Here is a 21,675-nt window from a genome sequence, read left to right as displayed (position 1 = left end):
CTCAAAAGGTTGCTAAGAAACCCCCACTGCTCCCGCTTCTTTTTGGCAAATGAGATTCTAGTGACTTCAGAGATGTCAAGGCTAGGATTACAAAAGATAAAAATCATAAATCACAGGTCACGGGAATTGCATGAGAAAAGTTTAGCTATGCCTTTTACGGCGATGGAGGGGTCTCGGGAGAGTCCTAGAAACCTGCAGGTTTACGTTGGGGGAGGACAAAGGCTGTGTGTGCTCATTCTTCCTGTGTGATTCACTGCCACTTCAGCTTTCTTCTATGTGAAGAAACACTGTCTCTGTGCAGGCAATCTTCACAGCAATTGTTCAGTCGGACTCTGGGGTTCTTTTCCTTCTCTGTGTTCCCGGCATCTTCACTGATTTCTCTCCTATTGCAACAATGTTTTCCAGTGTGGATATCTGAGTTTAACCCACGTGGAATATATATACACATACATATATATGTACATATATATATATTCGTTATATAGATTCATATATCATACAATTCAGGGAATTGGAAGATACTCTTCTTTCGAATATTTTTCTGTTTATTTTCCCCCTTTCTTCTCCTGTGACTCCAGGATGTAGACGGAGTTGTGCTTTGTGCTTTCATGGTGTCTCTTTTAGTTCGGTCATTGTGACCAAATACCTGACAGAAGCAAGAAAGAAATTGTTACGTAACTCTCAATTCCAGATAGTTCAGTCCACTGCTCTTTGTTTCCAGGAAAACTGGGCTTCCTTTGGGTGTTTCTTTTCTCATTAATAAAGGAATTTAGAACTGGACTCAGAAGGAAGCTAGAAGACAATTTTATCAGAGGTCAAGAGGGTAGGAGAAAACCCAGGAGCCTCCAGGAAGAGACAGATGTCACGCCTTTTAAGTCAGGCGTGGGATAAAAGTTGACAGCTTAAACCAGGCAGTGGTGGCACACAGCTTTAACCCCAGCACTTGGGAGGCAGAGGCAGGCAGATCTCTGAGTTCGAGGCCAGCCTGGTCTACAAAGTGAGATTTTGGACAGTCGAGACTACACAAGGAAACCCTGTGTTTGGGGAGAGAGAGAGAGAGAGAGAGAGAGAGAGAGAGAGAGAGAGAGAGAGAGAGAGAGATGGTTACATAGACCAAGCACTGTTTGTATTTTTCACGGTTTGTTTCAAGCATGAGCTGTTTATTAGACAACACCAGGGTCAGGAAGGGCTTCCAGGTGTACCCTGCAAGTTCACTTTTTTCATTTGTCGATTTTGATGTAGGGTTTTTTTTTGGGGGGGGGGGCTGGGCATTGAAACAGGATCACTCTGTGTAGCCTTGGCTGTCCTGGAACTAGATGTGTAGACATCCTAACCCATCATCAGGACAAAGGGTTCCTGAAATGCAAACAGGAAGGCTCAGAAATCAGGACTTAGAGCGTGGGAAAAACTGTTGGGCAAAACCCCATTGTGAGCTACTGGGCCCGGGGCCTTTGGCCCAGGCAGCCAGGTTGGCCAGGCTTTAGAGCAGAACGCTGAAAGCAAGGAACAGTTAGGCTGTGTCCTGGGACTGGCCAGCCATAATGGCAGACAAGTGGAGTGGAGATAAATCCTGCCAAGTGGAGCTTTGCAAAGACGACCCCTGGGAAGGGCTGGCAAAGCACAGAAACCGAACGTCAGGACAATAGGATTGGCAGAAGGCTCAATCCGCAGGCGAGGAGGGGAGACCGTGTCCCGTGAGTCTGACCCCACAAGCTTCCCACCACCCCCAGCCTGTTTCTGACCCTCCCTAGCCTGGCTCACAAGCTCCACACAGAGCGCAACTCCTGCCTGCTTCCGCCCCTTCGGGAGTCATCCTGGATCAATACAGCTTCCAATTAGAACTCGGTTATTTTAATGGTGGTTTTAAATTGCTGCTTATTATGTTGCGAGTTAATAGATTGGAACTGCTTTTTCTTAAGCTCTACCCTGATTCCATTTAAACACTGCTTTGAAAGGCTGGAAAACGTCTTGTTTGATGCGTAGCCTTAATCCTATACCCAGCAAACCGCCCCATCCCTTCCCCGGCCCATCTACCCCTCTCCCTTCTCCGCCACGCATATAAGTGACAGTAAACTTCATTGTTTTTGCGCCTTTTTGGCGCCAAGAACTGTATGAGGACAAGACACTAAGATCGTGGAGCGTAGAAGGCAGTGGGAATGTGAGTTTCACAGGTGGAGAAGCAGACCCAAGGACTGGGCCTGGGGGATAGGGAGAAACGGGAGCTGCCCTGGGACTGCGGGCGGGGCCGCGTGCGTGGTGGGCACACCACCTGGAGGCTGCAGGGCGGAATGCATGCGGGATGTAAGAACTGGCTTTGAAGAGAAACGGTGAGCAGCGAGGGTAGAGGTCACCGAGATGTGGGACAGGGCAGGTAGGTGAGGCTCTGGTCGCCTGGATCTAGATGAAGTAACCTTGACCTTAAAGAAGGGCGCCAGTGCTGCTGTGGAAGGGTGGGGGAGACTGGACCACCTGCGTCTCACTGAAAACCATAGACGCTTGGCGTCTTGGGCGGGAGCCCTGGCTCCAAGCAGAAAGGGCCCCCTGGGGGGGGGGGGACTAGTCAGGCGCTGGCACAAACACGTCCCTGGCCCCACCTCCTGCTGATTGGAGGTCTGGTTTCCACCGTGTCCCTGTCCCTGAGGGCCAGCTGGAGCAGGTTCACCGTTCCCCTAGGGCTACACAGGAGTGCACAGGTGGGGACTAGCAGCAGCTGCAGGGCGGGTCCTCGCGACCTGAGACCCATCCCGGGCGGGCGCACAGAGGAGGCAGCTGTCGCATGGGGAGCAGACAGGTCTTGACTCCTCAGCCCTTCTGGACGGGGGTGGGGGTTGGGGGGAGGAGTCACATCTGCAATGGGAGTAGGGCAAAGTCGCCCCTGGGCCTCAGGCTGCCTGGCTAAGGGAGGCAGCCAGAAGCACAACTTCAAGGCTCCGGGCTGGTGAAGGTGGCAGAGGAACCTGAGCTCTGCCTCGGGTTCCCAAGAACCCAACAGCAGCTGATGACCCCCTGCATCAACGCTGCTTTTTTTTTTTTTTTTATTTTCGAGACAGGGTTTCTCCGTAGCTTTTGGAACCTGCCCTGGAACTAGCTCTTGTAGACCAGGCTGGCCTCGAACTCACAGAGATCCGCCTGCCTCTGCCTCCCGAGTGCTGGGATTAAAGGCGTGCGCCACCACCGCCCGGCTCAATGCTGCTTCTTATACTAGGAGGAAGGCCCTCCTACATCACATAGCCCACTCAGACACTCAGGGAAGCTGCCAGCTCACCTCTGTGGTTCACTGTTTTCTTGGCCTCCGAGTCCTGATAGGTGACCGCACCTGTGTGACCCCCGTGGAGCTTTGTAGGCCTCTGAGTTGCTCACACGTGGGTCCTCTGGCCTTGATCCCTGAAGCAGTTAGGTCTCTAGCATCTGTGGAGGCCACTAAAGTCTACTCCCAGCAAGCTCACCTTGGTCTTCCCTGGGAACTGACCATTGCAGGGGTGCACACGTGTGGAGACAAAACTACAACCCCTCAGGTCTGTTTCCATTGATCTGTGCATCTGTCACTGCACACTGCCATGGCCCTGGGAGTGTGAGACCTATAACTTTTTAAAGACAGAGCCTTGCTATATATCTGTAGCTGGCCTGGAACTCACCGTGTAGACCTGGCTGACCTCAGATTCGGGATGCTCACTCTGCCTCTGGGTACTGGGATTAGAGGTTCTCCCCAGTCTTGGCAAATGATAGCTTGTCCTTACTGCTCAGAATTGGTTTTTGTCTTAGTCAGTGTTCTATTGCTGTGAGGAGACACCATGACCAAGGCAACTCTTATAAAAGAAAGTGTTTAATTGGGGCCTGCTTACAGTTTCAGAGGTTAGTCCATTATCCTCACGGCAGGGAGCACGGACACGGCCTGGAGAAGTAATTTAGTGCTCTACATCGGAATCCATAGACAGCAAGAAAAGAGAACCACTGGGCCTGGCTTGGGCTTTTGAAACCCCAGAGCCCTCCACCAGTGACACACTTCCTCCAACAAGGCCACACCCCCAATCCTTCTCAAGTAGTGCCACTCCCTGATGACTAAGCATTCAAATCTATGAGCCTATGGGGCCGTTCTCATTCAAATCTCCACAGTTTTAGTTCTTCTACTCTGCTCCTTCCAAGTCTATCTTAGAATCTGCTTGTCTGTGTCTACAATAAGATCCTGCTGGAGCCAGGGATGGTGGTGTGGAAAGAGGAGACAGAAGGAGTGTGAATTCAAGGCCAGCTCCACCTATGTGTCAAAGTCCAGTCCAGTATGAACTACATGAGACACTGCCTCAAAACAAAACAAATCCTGCTAGATGTGTTAGCAAGATGACTTAGTGGGTAAAGACCCTTGCAGGGCAAGCCAGGTGACCTGAGATCCATCCCCTGAACCCACATAAAGATGAAAGGAGGGAATCGACATCCCAAAGTTGTCCCCTGACAGCCACGTGAGCACACAGGCAACATGCACCCACACACACATCATGCACCCACACATGCACCTACACATGTACCCACACATGCACCCACACACACATCATGCACCCACACATGCACCCACACACATATCATGCACCCACACATGCACCTACACACACATCGTGCAATCATGCACACACACAATAATAAGTAATTTTTAGAAAAATCTTGTTGGATCTTTGACAGTTTTTTATTAAATATATAAATCATATTTTTGAGCGTCTTTACTAGGTTGCCTTCAAATTTCCTAACACATAGATTCCATTTGTGGAGGTCTTCTTTGATGCTTTTTCTTGTTGTGATCTAGCTGTCCTCACTCCTCGTGACTGACAGCCAAACTTCCTTGTGGTCTGTAATTGACAAGGATGTTTGTGTTCTTTCTGGATGGTGGTTTTCCACAGAAGCAATAGAGGTATAAAAGGCTTTAGCTCAAGGGAAAAATAAAGGTTGCTGTTCTTCCACCTGAAAAGAAGCCTCTGTGTCTCAATTCTGGCACCCCCCGCCAGTCTTGGCATCCAGGCTGCGCTGGTGTGGCATTTTCTAACAATATTTTGTAATTTGCAGCTCACCAATTCTGCATGTGTTGTGTTAGATGCACACCATGTGTTTTTTCGGGGGTGTTGAGCATGGTAGCTTTTTAAGCATTTATGCGGATTCCTTCTGTGTTATACACCAAGGCTTCTAAGGAGGAAACACAGGCATCTTAACCTGTGCACTGCATAGGTAACACATCCTCTTCACCTTATAGGCTTTAAGATCTCTGTCTTTAGTTTTCACCTTGACTGAAGTAATGGCATCTTGGGGAGGTTTTTCTGGCTCTCTGGCTGGGATTTGCTCTGCTTCCTGAATCTACAGTTTTGCATTCAATTTGCACAGTTTTATCAACTACATTTTTTGTTTATGTGTCTGGAGGTCAGAGAACTCCTTTCAGAAGTTGGTTCTCTCTTTTTACCTCATGGAACTGGACTCAGGTTTTCACCTATGGTGGGAAGTGCCTTTACCTGCTAAGTCCCTAAGTTATTATTTCTTCCTATTGTGTAGATTAATTTCTGTAGCTCTGTCTTTCAGTTAACTGGTTACTTCTTCTTTCGCGCCCATTCTGCTACTAAGTCTGTTCAGGAAGGTTCATTTTCTTTTTAGATTACTGGATTTTTCAGTTCTCTTTAGAACTTTTGGTTCTTTTCATTCTTCTCACCTTTCTTTACTGAGTCATTCTACTTTGATATTTGTAATAATATTTATGCCATTTTTCTGCAATGTATGGCTAGAACATTTTCATAATAGCTCTTTGAAGTTGTTGTTTTCTTCTTATTTCTCTGTGTAGCTCTGGCTGTCCTAGAACTCACTCTCTAGACCAGGCTGGCCTGGAGTTCAGAGAGATCCGCCTGCCTCTGCCTCCCAAGTGCTGAGAGTAAAGGCATGCACCACCACCCAGCTTTGTTGTTTTCTTAAGGAAATGTTGCTCAGTTCATAGAGAGTTTGCCAGGCAAACATGAGCCCTGGGCTCCATCCTCATCACCACATAAACTGGGTGTGATAGCACACGCCTGTAATTTCAGATGTAGGCAGGAAGGCTAGGAGTTCAAAGTCATCTTCAACTATTTATCAAACTATGATAGCCTGGGATGTATAAGATCCTGTCTCAATAATAAATCAGTTATACAGAGAACCTCTGTCTCGAAAAACAAAAAAGAAATGAACACACAAGTCCTTGAAGGAAAATGTAGACATCTGAGTCATTGCCTCACTGACATCTGTGGTTGCTTATTTATTCATTATTAAATTTATTTGATGATTTTTTGGGACAAGGTCTCACCGTGTAAATATAGCTGTCCTGGAACTCACTTTGTAGACCAGGCTGGCCTCGAACTCACAGAGATCTGCCTCCCTCTACCTCCTAAGTGCTGGGATTAAAGGTGTGCACCACCACACCTGGCTGATTATTGGGTTTCCATACGTCAAATGATTTTGTTTCTAGTCTGGAAACTTTTTCGTATTCTGTTATGAGATTTCAAGCCTCCTTTCCCTAAGTTGGAAAGCTGATGTTCTTGTCATTTGTCCCATGGAGAATATGGTCCCAAGTCAGCTCAGTTTCCAAAGCATTGCAGTCCTGCTGAGAACCAGCTGCTCGTGGGCTCACAGGGACGTGGAGGCTGACCTTCAAGATCAGTTGTCTGTAGTGTTTGGTGTTCTGATTGGCGTCAGACACACGCACATGCAGATTAAGTGGGAACCCAGGAGTTCGAAACTTTAAAAATCTTAGGATGATTTCCCTCTGTTCTTTTGCTGGTACTTTTCAGTTACCTGGAGTTCCCTTTTCCTCAACCTTCCTAATGCTGTGACCCTTTAATACAGTCCCTCATGTTGTGGTGACGCCTAGCCATAAAATTATTTTATTGCTACTTCATAACTAATTTTGCACTGTTATTAATTGTAATGTAAATATATGATATGCAGGATCTCTGATATGTGACCCCCAAAGGGGTCACAACCCACAGGTTCAGAACCATGGCTCCGATTGAAACTAACTACTTCTGCATTTGCTATGCATAAGGAGAAATGGCAGGAAGATATAGGGGGCTTCCTGGAGCAGGACAGTTCACGGAGATCAACTGCATAGCTAGATGTTGGCTGTAAATAGGCCAAAAATAAAATTGAGAAAACAAGTCCATTTTCAACAGCATTGAAAACAATACAATACATAGAAGTAAGCCTAACAGTAGAACAAGGGTGGCACACTTAACACTTAAAGCCAAGTGACAAGACTAGAGATGTAGCTCAATTGGTAGAGTGCTTGCTAGCATGCCAGGAGCCCTGGGTTTGATTCCCAGCACTGCCTAAAACCAGAAATAGTGGTGCACTCCTGCTATCCCAGTCCTAGAGAGGTAAATGATCAGAAGTTCAAGGTCATCCTCAGGTACAAGTTGGAGGCCAGCCTGGGCTACATGAAATGCTGTTTATAAAGAAATAAATCACACAGCATTTCCAGGAGATGTTTAGATCTAAATCAACGGAGAAACACTCCGGGTACATAGATTAAAAGACTCAAAATGGGGAAGAGCTTCTTTCTCTTGCTGCAAAAAATAGTAACCCAACCATAAAGTTTATATGAAAATGTAAAAGATCAATCCAGTAGACATAAAATAATTTTAACAAAAACAAGTTGGAGGACAGACACTCTCTAACTCCAAAGCTTACTGCGAAGCTGCAGTAATAAAAACAGTACTGGTACGAGGCCCAACACAACACACAGTTCCATGATGCATCTACAAATGGTCCACTGATTTCTGATAAAAAATACTGATGTGTCTGCTGGAGGAAAGTGTAACCTTTCCAACACATGGTACCATGACAATTACATGCCCATGTCGGAAGATGAGCTTAGATCCTTGCCTCACACCATGCACGGAAATCAACTCAAAATGAACCACAGACCTAAACAAAGGACGATGCTGTATGTTGACCTTTTGGCTTCTACATATGTGTGAGTTCATCCAACACACACACACATCACACCACACACACATCACACCACACACACACACAAAGACATAAGATCCAAGTAAAAAGGTAAAACATCTAATCAGATGTTTTAGCAAAGAAGATACATGGAACCCAGTAAGTGGTGGCACATGCCTTTAATTCCAGCACTTGGGAGGCAGAAGCAGGTGGATCTCTGGCTCTGATGCCAGCCTGGTCTACAGAGAGAGTTCCACGATATCCAAAGCGATACAAACAACCCCCAACTAGAAAGAGAAGAAGTAGGAGGAAGAACAGAGAAGAAGGAGGAGAAGGAGATGTAGGAGTGGAGCTGAGTGCAGTGGTAATTTCTGAAATCCTCAACGCTTGCTCAGGAGGAGGCGTGAAGAGAAGGAATTTAAAGTTGTCCTTAGTTAAATGTTGATTCAAGTCCAATATGAGCTACTCAAAACCATGTCTCAAAACAGTAGCAAGAAAAGATGACACATAAATATCTTTAAGCAAGCAAGCACACACGTGGGCGCACACACGCACACGCACAGGCTGCTGATATCACTCGCGTTTCACCATTAGAAACACCCAGACTGATACAACCAGGCTATCATTCCAGTCCACTAGGCTGACCCATCATAAGAAGTACAGTAGCAAGTGCTGGCAGAATGTGGGAACCACATAGCCCTTATAGCACGCTGGTGGGGATGTAAAATAATGAGGATCCAGTTTCTTCAAATGTTAATAAACTTGCCATGGAACCCAGCATTGCTTGCTTTTTGTTGTTTGTTGTCTTTTGTATCTACCTGAGAAAAATGCCGTGTCCACACAAAGACCAAGCCACAAATATCTATCATAGCTACATACATGACAGCCACCGTGCAGAAACACCTGGAATGTGCGGCAGCTGGTGAAGGAGCAATCCAAGCATGGTTTATCCCTGCAAGGGGACATTCTTGTCAAAGGAATTACTAACACCACAGTGCTGGCAAACCTCAAAATGCCCGCCTGTGAGAGTGGCTAGACACTGAACTCAGCATTCACGGTGTCCAGAAAGTGTCCAGAAAAGGCAAATCTATAAGACAAGCAAGTGGGCTGGTGCTTGCCTGGGCTGACGGAGGGGAGAGGAAGTGACATCTGCCGGGTCTGGGAGGCACATTGAGGAGATGGAAATATTCTAAAATTGGATGGCGACCATGGCTGCGCAGCTAGATAAACTCACTAAAATCATGGAGTTGTGGGCGAACTTCTGAAACTGCTCGAAGTGGGTGGATTTTTATAGAATGTAAATCACACCCTAAGAAAGTAGTTTTAAAAATACCTTTTTGCAGATTTTATTAGGTTTCTATTTAATTCTCTGAACTGTTTAAAGTGACTCAGAGTATTAGTTTAGGAAGAATTTGCTTTAAAAATAAAAATGTCAGCTATCTGAAAGACATAGCCAGCTCTGCTCTTGTTCTTGGGAATACTCTGGGGAGGGGGGAGGAGGGCGCGGTACTCTAGCGCATCTTGAGCAACCCTTCACACCTAGTGGCCACTGCAACCATGTCCATTCTGAGGCTGGGCAAAGCTCCACGGCCCTTGGCCTTCCGAACCACCTCCTGCCTCGGGCCCCCAAACCTAAGCCTGCAGCTCTCTTCAACCTGGCCTCCATGCCATATTCTCCTTATAGTTGCCTTTTCCACGGATCCCGAGCTCCGCAAGGAAGAGTGGAGCATCTACGCAAAGCTTCTCCGGGAACGGAGGGATGGGAACGCCTGAGAAGCCCGCATAAGGCTGGGGCTGAGGTCGTTGGTGCATTCCAGAGAAAGGCAGCTTAGAAGGAGATTGGGAGGTAAGCGGTGGACAAAGAGAATGCACAACTGGGCCAGGTTTGCAAACAGCTGGAGCGTAAGTCTCCCCACAACTGACGGCCAGCAGGGGGCGCCGCTGCCAGCAACTCCGCGATCTGGGTACCCACGGTTCTAAGACTAGGGGTGGCCCCGTGGGAACTAGGGTGGGCAAGGACGCGAAGTAACCGGTGTCCTGACCACGCCCTAGTTCAGCCCTCTACTTTGCCTCAGACTGTGTCCCTCCACAAAGAGGTCCCATGGCTTCAGGCGTGAGACCACTGCTCTGAGCCCTGGATAAAAGAGAACCACCGCTCCTCCCCCGCCCCCAGGGTGAATATCTCATAGCCAGCCTAGCGCTAGGACGACCCGCAGACCCTGAAGGCAAAATATAAAGCTTTCACTTCCTTTTTATCCATGAGGGCATCAGGTGCAAGAAAGGCTGGAGATGAAGATCTGACTGGCGCCTACAGCCTGGAGCTGTGCTGGCTGTTTCTATTGCGGTGCCAACAAACTAGGGTCAGGCTCTGTGTGTCCTGTACGGGAGGTAGGACCTGTGGGTCCCCCTCGCCACGCCCACTGATGTCTTGGTGAAACCTGGACAAAGGGTCACTTTTGTCGGTCCTCCTTCTTCAGGTCTCATAACAGGCTCAGGGTGCCCACAGCTAATCAGGCCAGCAGGGTCAGGTACCTGCCAGAGGAGGAGGCCTGGCCCAGTTGACCACATAGTGGGGACAGAGTGTCCCAAAGACTAGAGGACAAGGGGGGCGGAGCAGGGGAAGGCCAGCAGACCAGAGCCGGAATCCCCAGTGTTACCCAGGCCTAGAGGACTGATGCCCCCGGATAAGCAGAGTTCTCTGGCCCTAACCGGTCAACACAGTTCAGGCCTGCTCCCTCCTGCTCCCACACACTTGTCCTCGGGTGCTTGGGGGAGGGGCCTCACGTGTACGGGTATCATAGGGCGGGATCTTTCCCAGGCTGTCTCCTGCCTGGCTGGGTCAGACTGACCTTCTAACTCCCAAACTATCTGAACCGTACCTCCTCCTCCCAGTCTTGGAGAACTGTGACCACTCAACCCTCCCTCTTTGCCTGCCCCTGTCCCTGAGGCTGGGCAGGGTCTGTACATCAGTACTATTCTTTCTACCTGCCTCCCTTCCTGCTTTGAGGGTCTGGCTTGGTGCCCACGCCTGCTCTGCCTCTCAGGTTATCCTCAGTATCCTCTCTGTCTGTCTCTCTCTCTCACACACACTTATCCACACTCACAGGTACACACACCACCACACCCTGTCCTTGGACCCTTTCTTCAGCTACCTTGAGTAAAGCAGGCTATGCTACTGGAGCACCAGACAAACCAGGAAAGGGGTCCTCAGGCATACGGGTCCTACCTTCTCTCTCCTTAAAGCTTAAACTATTCTTGGAGCTGTGTATGCATGTGTCTGCGCACGTGTGTGTGTGTGTGTGTGTGTGTGTATGTGTATGTGAGAGAGAGTGGGGGGGACTAGGTCCAGCTTAGTAGACCAGGCTGGCCTTGAACTCACAGCAATCCTCCTGCCTCTGCCTCCCAAGTGCGACCACATAGGCCTGGGCTATTGTGAGCACTGGTCTGCTGGTATCCCTTCTCTAGATGTCAGCAAAGCCCCGTCTGTCACATCTGAAAGCATGGCACCAGTTGTGTCTCAGTTAATGCCCTTTGACAGGCCCAACCAAGTACTAGGAGGGCTATCTGTTTCCCTCCCAAGTGGAAAGAGGGAACATCTGTAGAGCAGACACATGGTCAATAGATAGTGTCCCCTACTCTTGCTCTTCAGAGACCTGACTAGCAGTCGTGTGTGTGAACTGAGCACCACAGGGCACCTCTGGGCACTGGCCCTCTACATCACCAACAACAGGAAGAGGAAAAGGTCCAAGCAGAGGCTTGATGTGTTCAGGATACCAAAGTTTTGAGCAGCATCCAGAGCCCAAGACCCCATTGGGTGTCTGAGTTATCTTTGCCCAGGACCCCATTGGGTATCCTAGTTAGCTTTAACTGTCAACTTGACGTGGCTTAGAATCATCTTGAGGGACGGGCCAGGTCAGACTGGCCTGTGGTTATGTCTGTGAGGAATTATCTTGATTGACAGTGGATGTGGGAGGGCTCAGCCCACTGTAGGTGGTACCATCCCTGGGCAGGTGTGCCCGGGTTGTGTAAGAAAGTTAGCTGACCTTGAGTCTCTGAGGATGCTAGACAGAACTAGTCAGCAAGCAACAGACTCCACGGGTTCAGCTTTGAATTCCAGCTTCAGCTACTGTCCTGACTTCCATTGGCCCATTGTGACTTGGAAGTGTAAGAAATAAAAGTTGCTTTTGGTTAGAATGTTTTACCACAGAAAGGAAACTAGAACTTTGGGTTCATAGAAACCCTTGTCAGACCTGGTTTGGTTCTAGGACCCAACACACCTGCCACTCAGAAAGCCTGGCAGGAGCCTATTCCCAAGCCTGCCCAAGGCCTACAGAGAAGATGACAGACAACTGTTCTGCCAGATCTAGCCTGAGGCCTTTTATCCGGTACCTTCCTTCTTCAGGTTCCTGATTAACTGGAATGGCCTGGGAGGTGGGGGTCACCAGCCACAATGATTGACAAGGACACAGAGAAGCTCCGGCTCCTCTCAGGCAAACTGTGACAGCTGTCTTCTCTAGGGCATCAGCCACATGCCCATCTTTGAGCCAGAGCCTCAGAATGAAGATAAATCTTTCTGAGCTGCCTCAGTAGCGACCAGCCACAGCGCCTTGGGAAGAGACCGTTGTAGCCTCCGCCAAAGGCTGGGTCAAGGGTGTCTCCTTACTTCCCAGCCCCAACACTATGTTAGTGGAGGACTAGTGGGCAACTGGGGTGGGCAGGGCTATTGGCCTCACGCTAGCATAGTGGTCAGCAGGAGCCAGAAGCCAGGCCAGAGACAGCTGGTGCTTCTGAGCTCCTTGCTGGGGAGGAGGCTGCCAATCATACTGCCCTTGGGGCATCTTCCATAGTGGTTCAGTGGAGGCCCTGTGTTCAGGGTCCAGATCTGAGCCTACTTAATTGTTATGACCTAGGGTAGTTAAAATCTTCCTTAGCCTCAGTTACCCTACCTGGTTCGTGCAATGCTAGACAGAAGCAGCCCACTTCAGGGAGGGGAGACCCCTTTGACTCATACAGAAGGAAGCGTCTACCCCACCCCTTCTAGCATTAGAATCCCACTCCACCCCCCAAATAGCCCCTTTCTTCCTTTAAGGCTCTTTTGAGTAGAGTGTTTTACCATAGCAACAGAAAGGAACCATTGCACACTGGCCTGGTCTGGTCTCTAGGTGCTAGGATCATGTACCTGCCACCCAGAGACGCTTTCCTAAAGAGTCTGGTCAGGAAGCAGGCAGTAGCCAGTACTGGAGGAGCAGCCCCTGCCACAACCTGCCATAGGGGGCAAATGTGGGTCTGTTGTGTAATCAAAGCTCAGGGTTTCAACTAAGGCTGTCTGGCAGTCATGTGTGCCCATCCCAACAGAGGTTCCTGTAAGAAAGAGCATTGGAACTGCTGAGAAATACAGGGCAGAATTCTGGGATGAGCGAGGCCTCTGGTCCTATCTAAGCCACTGCTTGATACTCTCCCAGCCACTTGCCCTGGACTTGGGTCTAGCAACTTTTCTAGTGCCGTCCCCAAGCCCCTCCTGAGGCTGTGTCCAGAGTCAGACTACTCAATAGCTGTCTGTGGACAGTCCTGTTCTTCTCTCTATCAAGGCCAGCAACCAACACCTTCTTCCTCAGATTCTCTTCTCCTGGAGCCCCCGTGGGGTGCCACTGATAAGTTTGGGTATCTTGCCAGATTCCGAGGCCTTGGGGTCACCACAGACTGAAGCCTGTGACTGCGGATCAATGGGTGAGCATTCAGACCCTCAACTCTCACTTGTCCCAGTCCTTGCTGCCCGTCTGGGGGTACCCAGCCCCTGCCTCAGACAACCTTTCTGGACCAGGCATGAACTACACAGCTGGACCTGGTGTGTCCCTCTAGATCCTCTTCTCTCCTGCTCAGGGCACTTGTAGGCTGGGGTCTGGGTGCTCAGGAGGAGCAGGTAAGCTCCCACGGCCTCCAGGAATCACTTCCCTTTGCCACACAGCTTTGGCACCAAAGCCATAGCAGGACTTCATTTTGGAAGCTACCTTAGAGACCGTCCCTGTTCCCGCCTTCCTCTATGGGAATCATCCCGACTTTGGTCCAGTAGGTGAGGAGACAGAGGAGGCAGACCCACAAGGGTCAGGAAGAGCATTCTTGGGGCCAAGTTTCACTCTTTCATGGGCACCCAGTGGTTGTGCTGGGACCTGGTTGGGGCCTAGTCATGTTCACACCAACCACCCTGCACAAGCTGCTAAGTGTCCTGTAGGCTCAACCTGCAGAGCCTGACGGAACGGTCCTAAGGATGTCTTTAAGTCAGTCATGTTGACTGAAAGTTTTAAGATATGTAGCTTTAAGGACCTATTGCCAAAGGAAACCATGTGAGCCACCAGATGATGCTACGGAGGACCAGCCTAGGTGCTTTTGTGAAGCGGGGAGCTCAGAGCTTGGCAATTTTCCTGTGGGGAGAGAGGTGGGATGGGGAGAGGGAGGAAGAAACCCAGGAAGCTGTAGCCTAGAAGAGGCAGGAGCCTAGCGGGGCATTTGAGGCAGTCTACCCATTCTGCTCCCACTCCAGAGACACTGCAAGGCCAGCAGTTCAGACTCAGGAAGGACTGGGGTCTACAGGCACGTCCTGGACCCAAGGAGTTCATTGTACCAGGCTTTAGACTCTGTGGATGGGTTCTGTCTCAACAGAAGAGGGCATCCTATAAATATAAGGGGCCTGAGCTGGCAATGGCCTTCCTTCGCCCTCCACAGAGCCTCCTACACTGAGGAAGAGGATGACTGGGGAGGGTGCTGGAGGCCTGCTAGTTCCCGACGGCCCCCTGGTGTGTCCTACAGGTACTACTAGTGTAGTGGAAGCATATACACCTTGTCTCTGCCCCAAGCTGCCAAAGGGGTGCTGCGCTCTTGGAGGAGGGCCCTATCTGTGGGGAAAGGGCTCCAACACCCACACCCAGCTATCCAGGACCTTAAGAGTGAATTGAGCTCTGCTTTACTTTCTCCTCAGGGAGATACCAGACCTCACTCAGGGTCTCCAAGGTCCAGAAAGCAGAGGCTCAAGTCTATTGCAGCATGTGGGTCACAAAGATCCTGATAGGGCAATGTGTTGGGAGCCCCAGACAGAGAGCCCAGGGGTGGGGTGGTTTCTGAATCTTTCATTGGACCTCGTGCACTGAGTAGTCTGGGGCAGCCAGACACTGCAGCAGGCCAGGCTTCCTGGACAGCATGTGCTACAGTTTGGATCTGGAGTGGCTCCAAAAGCCCTTCTGTTTAAGGCTTAGTCCCCCAGCTTACTCCCCACTGGGAGGTGGTAGAGCTCCCAGGAGGTGGGGGAAGTAAGGTTACTGGACACAGGCGCTTGAGGGGGTTTTGGGGCCTCAGACCCATTCTGTCTGTCTTGTTTCCTGGCTACCACAAAGTAAACAGGAGCTATGTACCCCTCACCACCTGGCCAAGAGCAGTGGGACAGACAGTTAGGGAGCAGAACCTCTGGTACTTTGTACTGGAAGCCAAAACAAACCTTTGGTCCTTCTGTTTATCGGGTGTTTTGTCAGAGTGATGGAAAGCTGAGTAACATTCCTGGCATTCCAGCTACGGAATTCAGCCGGTCCTGGATATGGGAGCGAACCCTGAAGGCTTCTCAGAATCTCATTGTGGGCGTGGCCCATTTACCAGAAGAGCCCACAGGCCCTACACCCTGGGCTTCTATTGATGTGTGGTGATGCCTAGCCTCACTGGTAGGATAAAAAAAGGCTCAAGGCAGACCAGACCTAAGCCCCCTTCTGGATCCTAAAGGGTTGCGTCGAAGCGCCTCCACTCCCACCTTGGTCTGTAATCTTTCTGCTGGAAAACCAGTACATTGGAGTCTCAGCCTAGAATCCTATGTTGTCACCCAGGGCCCGGACACTATCCTACTCCTTTGCAGCTTCCAATGGGCTAAGGCAGAGGTTGTGTGTGTGTGTGTGTGTGTGTGTGTGTGTGCGTGTGTTCTATTCTGTTGTCTATACAAGATTCTTGCCCCTCTGGCTTTCAGTATCCCCAGGGAAACCAAGATAGACTGGCGGCCCTAGCCTGAGGAGTTGGAGCTGGAATGGCTTTGGTGACTACTGGGCAGTCAGCAACTCTCCAGGGACAGACTGAGCTAACAGGGTAGGGGAAGGGGTGTTCAGGTATCCCCTACCTCCACCCCCTTGGCCACCAGTGCCTGCATCTTCAGCATCTTTTTTTTTTTTTTTTTTTTTTTTTTTTGGTTTTTCGAGACAGGGTTTCTCTGTGGTTTTGGAGCCTGTCCTGGAACTAGCTCTTGTAGACCAGGCTGGTCTCGAACTCACAGAGATCCGCCTGCCTCTGCCTCCCAAGTGCTGGGATTAAAGGCGTGCGCCACCACCGCCCGGCCTTCAGCATCTTTTAAACTTGCCAGCAGCCACTTACTGTCCCCTGTGTCTGCTCCACCTCCATAGCATTCCTGGATAACCTGCTACATACTCAGTGACCCTCTGGTCTTCGGGAAAGCCTGGAGGCAGTGTTCCCTGGATTTGCTGGACTTGTTCCCCAGAGCAGAGCTCTGATTTCCAGATTCTTGTCCAGGTTCTGTCATTGGGTCTCTGTGGAGGTTATGGATTCAATGTGGCGGCATTGGGCATTTCATGATTGCCCTCTGCTGCTGTTCCCCATCCTAGAGGTGAAAGACTCCTAGGACGTGTTAGGCTGACAACTCCATTGTCCTACTCAAATTTCTCTTTTCCTTCCTCAAAATGCTCTAGCTGAAGGACCTGGTAGCTAAATGCATGGAGGAAAATCAATCTCGCCAGGGTTTGACTCAGGATCCTGCCGAGCTCAAGGAGCCATGGCTGGTCAAGTAGGTGGACAAATGCATGCATGGATATCCTTGAGGTGACCGAAGAGCATGATAGGTGTTCAGATGATGGCCCTAGCATCCTCAGCCAGCAAGTAGGGGCCGTCTCTGTGGAGCCTGGAGGCTGTGGAGGTGCCTGGCTCACTTTGTGAAGCTGTCTGGTACTCCCAGGCTCAGTGCTGGTTCTCTGGAGAAATGGGTAGCAATGATACCCCCAATTCATCTGCTCTAGAGGGCAAGCTAGTGACTTTTTTCCACTCCACTTTCCAGAGGCTTCTGCTGTTGTGCTGCCTGGGGTAAGGCCATAAGGCACCCAGTGGCTTCACAAGACTGGGCACTGTCCACCACTGACCAATTTTTACACCTGGACAAGGCTCATGGCTGGCTCTCCCTCCCACCTCTCAGGCCACGGTTCAATGTTGTTGGTCACACCTCAGCACACCCTGTTATACTCAACCCTACCTACCTACACTTTCACCAGTGATTGTTTTGTCCCATTCTCCCTGGCAAATTTCTACTCATGCCTCAGAATATCCTGCAGGCTTGAAGGCAGAATGCCACTCACAACCTCAGGAAACAGACTGTTTCCCTCCATAAGGGCAAAGGCTACACACACCAAACGCCTCTAATGGTCCAGCCTTCTGTCTCTGGGTAGAGAAAAAGGTGACAAGGGTCACTGGCAAGTAAGACCCTCTGGCTAGCCACAAGGCACTAGGCTGCCCCCACTGCCCAGCTGACAGAGGCTCAGCAGTAACCTGGAAGGCTACTCAGGCCCCCAAACTCTTCAGAGTTCCACCCTGGATCCCAGTCCAATAAACACAAGATATCCATTATATACCAAAACATTTAATTGAAATACCTGTATAAAAAATATGATTTTCAGACACACTTTTGAACTTAAACAACTCCCATCCCTGATGCCTACTCACACCAGGGTCACAAAAACACAGCTGCTAAAATAAATTAAGGGCTTGAGACTCTGTCCCCCACCCCAGCTTTCAGAGCCAGCAAGCAGACTGTACAAGGTCAATAATTTAAAACCCACCCCCCCCCCAGTGCAAAGGTGCCCAGGGTGGCAGGGTCCCCCACTTCCCTTAAATTAGCCACTGTACAAGTTCTTCCTCCCACAGACTTGTGGGCTGGGGACCTACTCCAGGTACAGGAAGCAGGATGGGTTCTGTGGGCTGCACAGCCACCCTTTTCTGTCCTGTATACCCCAGGGGCCTGGAGGAGGTGGCTGGAGGAAGTAACCTCAGCAAATAAATTAAACAATAAATAGCCCCAGCAGGGCAGGGGCGCCCTCCAGGGTGGTCACACCATAAGTAAGAGACCCTGGCACGCCTAAATTGCGTGCCTGGGGTGGCAGATGGGCACCAGTGGCCCAGCCGTTGCATTGCTTGTGCAGACATGCCCAGACGAACACATGAGACTGGAGGGTGGAAGGTAGGCACCACAGAGGTGCTCCATGTCAGACACAGTTGGTCAGGAAGGCTGCCTCCAAGATGCAGCAGCAGGGTAGGGGTCTCTGGTTCAAGTATCCACCCAAGGCAGGCGGGACCTTGCTTAGCCCGCAGCCATCTTTGGACAGAAGAGCTCAAGAAAACCCAGGCCCTGTGGAGCAGCGTTCAAAAAGGCACTCAAAGCAAAGGAAACAGGCCCGGTGCCGAGAGCAAAGGTCACCAGGGGTCAGAGGTCACTGCTTTTGCAGGAGACATCCCAGGCAGAGAATGTTCATTCTGGGAGGGGGCTGGCTAGGCTGAGCCCAGGCCCCCGAGTGTGGAGTTCAGGCTCCTCCTCCTCACAAGCTTTCACTGCTGGAAGTGGTGCTGGCTCCGTCATCAGTGTCCAGAGCACAGAGCCGAAGGTCACAGCTTTCTGGAACGCTCCCCTCTGTCCCCAGCATCCAGGGGTGGGCAGCAATTTGGTCCAGTGAGGGCCTCTCTGAGGGCCGCAGGGAGAGACACCACTCAATGAGCTGCTGGCACTCTGCAAAGAGAACAGGGGTCAGAGTCCTACCACCGCACTTCCCTGCTCACAACCCAGGTCTAGGCTATACAACACACACCTGGGGAGACCCTCCTCCGGAAAAACAGCCTGCCACGCAAGATTTCCTCGTCCTGCTCAAAGGGAATGTCCCCACACACCATGTCATAGAGCAGTACACCCAGAGACCACACAGTGGCAGAGCGTCCGTGATAGCGGTGATAGCGGATCCACTCTGGGGGGCTGTACACACGAGTGCCTAGGAGAAGAGTCGGGATTAGTAACAATTAAGATATATAATGGAAGCCCGGCCCTGCACGCACTGGGCGCCCGCCCTCATTAGCTCGCAGGCTGCCTCCACCCTGGCCTCCCGAATCTTGTCATCACCCTGGAAAAACCCCAACACAGCAGCAGGCGGGGCTCAGGAAAGGAGGGACGTGGCGGGCAGGGGAGGGGCAGGAGTGAAAGGGAGGTGAAGGCCCACCCCCAATAGGCCCCACTGCAGGAGCAAGTCACATGAGCTCCAGCTCCGGTTTCACAACAAACAGATACAAACGTAAGCTACAAGGAACCAGGCCGGGTGTTCCAGCTCCTCCCGCCCCGGCTTGCCTGCTCAGCTCTGTGTGGCCAGGGAAAGGGAGGAGAGGAGCTCGGGAAGAGGAGGGGCGGGAGAGACGAGGAGGGAGGAGGCGTGGGGGAGCCCCGGCTTCCCCGCGCTCCGCAATGCGGGGATTTCTACTGCGGCGCCCCCGCGCTCCGCACGCACGCACGCTAGGGAGGCCCGCGAGCGCCCTCCCCGACACAGGGAGGGGCCAAGGCGCCGAGGCGGCTGGCTGTACCCTGCGTCACGCGCGCACCGCGGGTCTCCCTGGCTGCCACCCACCGTCCCCAGACCCTATGTCCTAACACCACAGAGGGCTACCCCGGTGTCTCCACTCGCCGCCCCCCGCCCCGCCCCCACCCCCGCAAGCCCGACGCGGCGCGCGGCCGCCCAACAGTCGCCGGAACGCTACACCACCCTGCTTACCGTCAAAGTCAGTATAGACCGTGTCCTTGAGCAGCGCGCCCGAGCCGAAGTCAATGAGCTTCAGCTCGCCCGAGCGCAGGTCCACTAGCAGGTTCTCGTCCTTGATGTCTCGGTGCACAACCCCGCAACCGTGGCAGTGCCGCACAGCGGCAAGCACCTGCGCGAAGAAGCGGCGCGCCAGGGGCTCGTCCAGGGCACCGCGCTCCGTGATGAAGTCGAAGAGGTCCTGTGCCGGTTCCGGCCGCTCCAGCACCAGCAGGAAGCCGTCGGGCCGCTCGAACCAGTCCAGCAGGCGGATGACGCCGCGCGCGCCGCCCGCCGCGCCCACCTTGCGCAGCAGCACCACCTCCAGGGGCACGGCCACTCCGCCCTGGGGGACAAGGCGGTCAGCGGACAAAGCCAAGGCGGTCCGCGCCTGCCCGCACCCGCACCACCCGCGCCCGCACACTTACGAGGCTGCCCCACTCGGTCACCCGCTCCTTCACCACGTGCTTCACGGCCACCTGCGGGGGGGGGAGGGCGACACGCGAGCGGTCAGCCGGGTGGCAGAGCGTGGCTAGCGACCACGCGGGTGCGCCCGGAGCCCCGACTCACCGGGAGTCCGTCGGCGATGCGGCTGCCCGCGTAGACCGTGCCGAAGCCCCCGCTGCCCAGCACGGCGCCCACCTGGTACACCTTCTCGAAGCTCTCCTTGTCCGCCTTGGCTGTGGGGGACACGCAATCCGGTTGGTGATGGCCCAAAGCCCCTCCAGCCATCGCCCCGGGCCCCTCCCCGGCCCGCGCACGTACCTGGCTGCAGGATTTTCACCGGGAGGTGGTCCACGCCGCCAGGCCCGCAGAGGTGCGCCAGGGAGCCGAACTTAGACAGCAGCATCGCGGGTGGCCTCGCGTGCGGTGCCGCCTCTGACCCGTCCGGCACGGACGCGGGAGGGCGGTCTTCCCGACCGCAGACAGCGCGGCGGATCCCGCGGCCCCGAGGCCGAGCTCTTAGCGAGGCAGCCGCGCGGCGCAGTTGCCCGGTAGCCGCGCGAAAGCGCGTAGACGGCAGCTGGCCGAGCGGCTCACACGCCCCGGCCGCCTCGCCCCGGGGTTTTGGACTACGGAGGTGCGTATCCTTCCGCGAAGGCGGGGCCGCCCGAGGCTCCGCCCCCTCCGCCCGAGGCTTGCTTTGCTGTGCTGCTCTAGTATCGCAAGGCGTTGCTGGGAAAGCCGGACGTTCCCTGTCGGTTTGTCAAGAGCCCGTGGCGCGCGGGGACGGCGACCCGTCTGGACTAGCTTGCCGTAGTAGAGTCGCGGAGGCGCACGGCGTACCGCGGCTATCCACACCACGCTCACTCGCCCTGCGCACGCGCAGCTCGCGCGCGGGCGGCGGCCCCTCTGCCTCTGGCAGCGCGGGCGGGGCCGCATAAACCAATGAAAACCGAGGTTTTGAAAGGACACGGGGACTCAGCCAATGGCGACGCGGGGCGGGGCCTTCCGAGCCTCACCCCCAGGCCGCGCAGAGGAAGGTCACTCTCCGGCTCCGCGAGTTACGCGTGTTCTTCCCCCGCTCTCCGTGGGCGTCCATTGCGCGTGGAGCACGAGGAGCCGCCTCCGTCAGAGAGACGGAAGTCCGGGAGGACACCCATGCGGTTCTGAGGCCTTCGCTGACACTCGCCTTGTGTGCGTCATCCAGTGCTCGCGCCACGGTGCGCACGTGGCTGGCCGAGGGAGAAAGCGTCGCCCTCAGACCTTTCAGCCCAGCCCCACCTCCCTGTAGCACGCCTTGTGTTTGCCCATCATCTGAGCTCAGCCCTCATGCTCCTAGCTGGGTACCTATGGTAGCCTGCCTAACCTCTAGATCCTTTGCCCTGGGGGCCTGTCCCTCCGCACAACGGCTGCCCACAGCTACCAGTTGGCC

The 21,675-nt window shown here is 52.6% G+C and overlaps 1 protein-coding gene across 1 annotated transcript; it reads right to left on the bottom strand.

The window, feature by feature from the left end:
• Positions 1-17,600: 17,600 nt before the first annotated feature.
• Positions 17,601-21,001, bottom strand: Pim3 (Pim-3 proto-oncogene, serine/threonine kinase). Its single transcript, XM_057792816.1, has 6 exons — positions 20,565-21,001; positions 20,370-20,479; positions 20,228-20,278; positions 19,776-20,145; positions 18,831-19,007; positions 17,601-18,751 (listed from the first exon to the last, which is right to left on the bottom strand). Exons 1-6 carry the CDS (start codon positions 20,647-20,649, stop codon positions 18,564-18,566), a joined length of 981 nt encoding a protein of 326 aa, XP_057648799.1. The 5' UTR covers positions 20,650-21,001; the 3' UTR covers positions 17,601-18,563.
• Between the last annotated feature and the right edge of the window lie 674 nt (positions 21,002-21,675).

Source organism: Chionomys nivalis, chromosome 17 (assembly GCF_950005125.1).
Source record: "Chionomys nivalis chromosome 17, mChiNiv1.1, whole genome shotgun sequence".
In the NCBI taxonomy this organism is placed as follows: domain Eukaryota; kingdom Metazoa; phylum Chordata; class Mammalia; order Rodentia; family Cricetidae; genus Chionomys; species Chionomys nivalis.
This window is presented reverse-complemented; position numbering and strand designations above follow the sequence as displayed.

Coding starts and splice junctions, on each gene's coding strand:
- Pim3 (XM_057792816.1), bottom strand. CDS start 20,649: ATGCTGCTGTCTAAGTTCGGCTCCCTGGCGCACCTCTGCGGGCCTGGC. Junction 20,480..20,564: donor GGTGAAAATCCTGCAGCCAG/GTACGTGCGCGG, acceptor TGTCCCCCACAG/CCAAGGCGGACAAGGAGAGC. Junction 18,752..18,830: donor CCGGAGGAGGGTCTCCCCAG/GTGTGTGTTGTA, acceptor TTCTCTTTGCAG/AGTGCCAGCAGCTCATTGAG.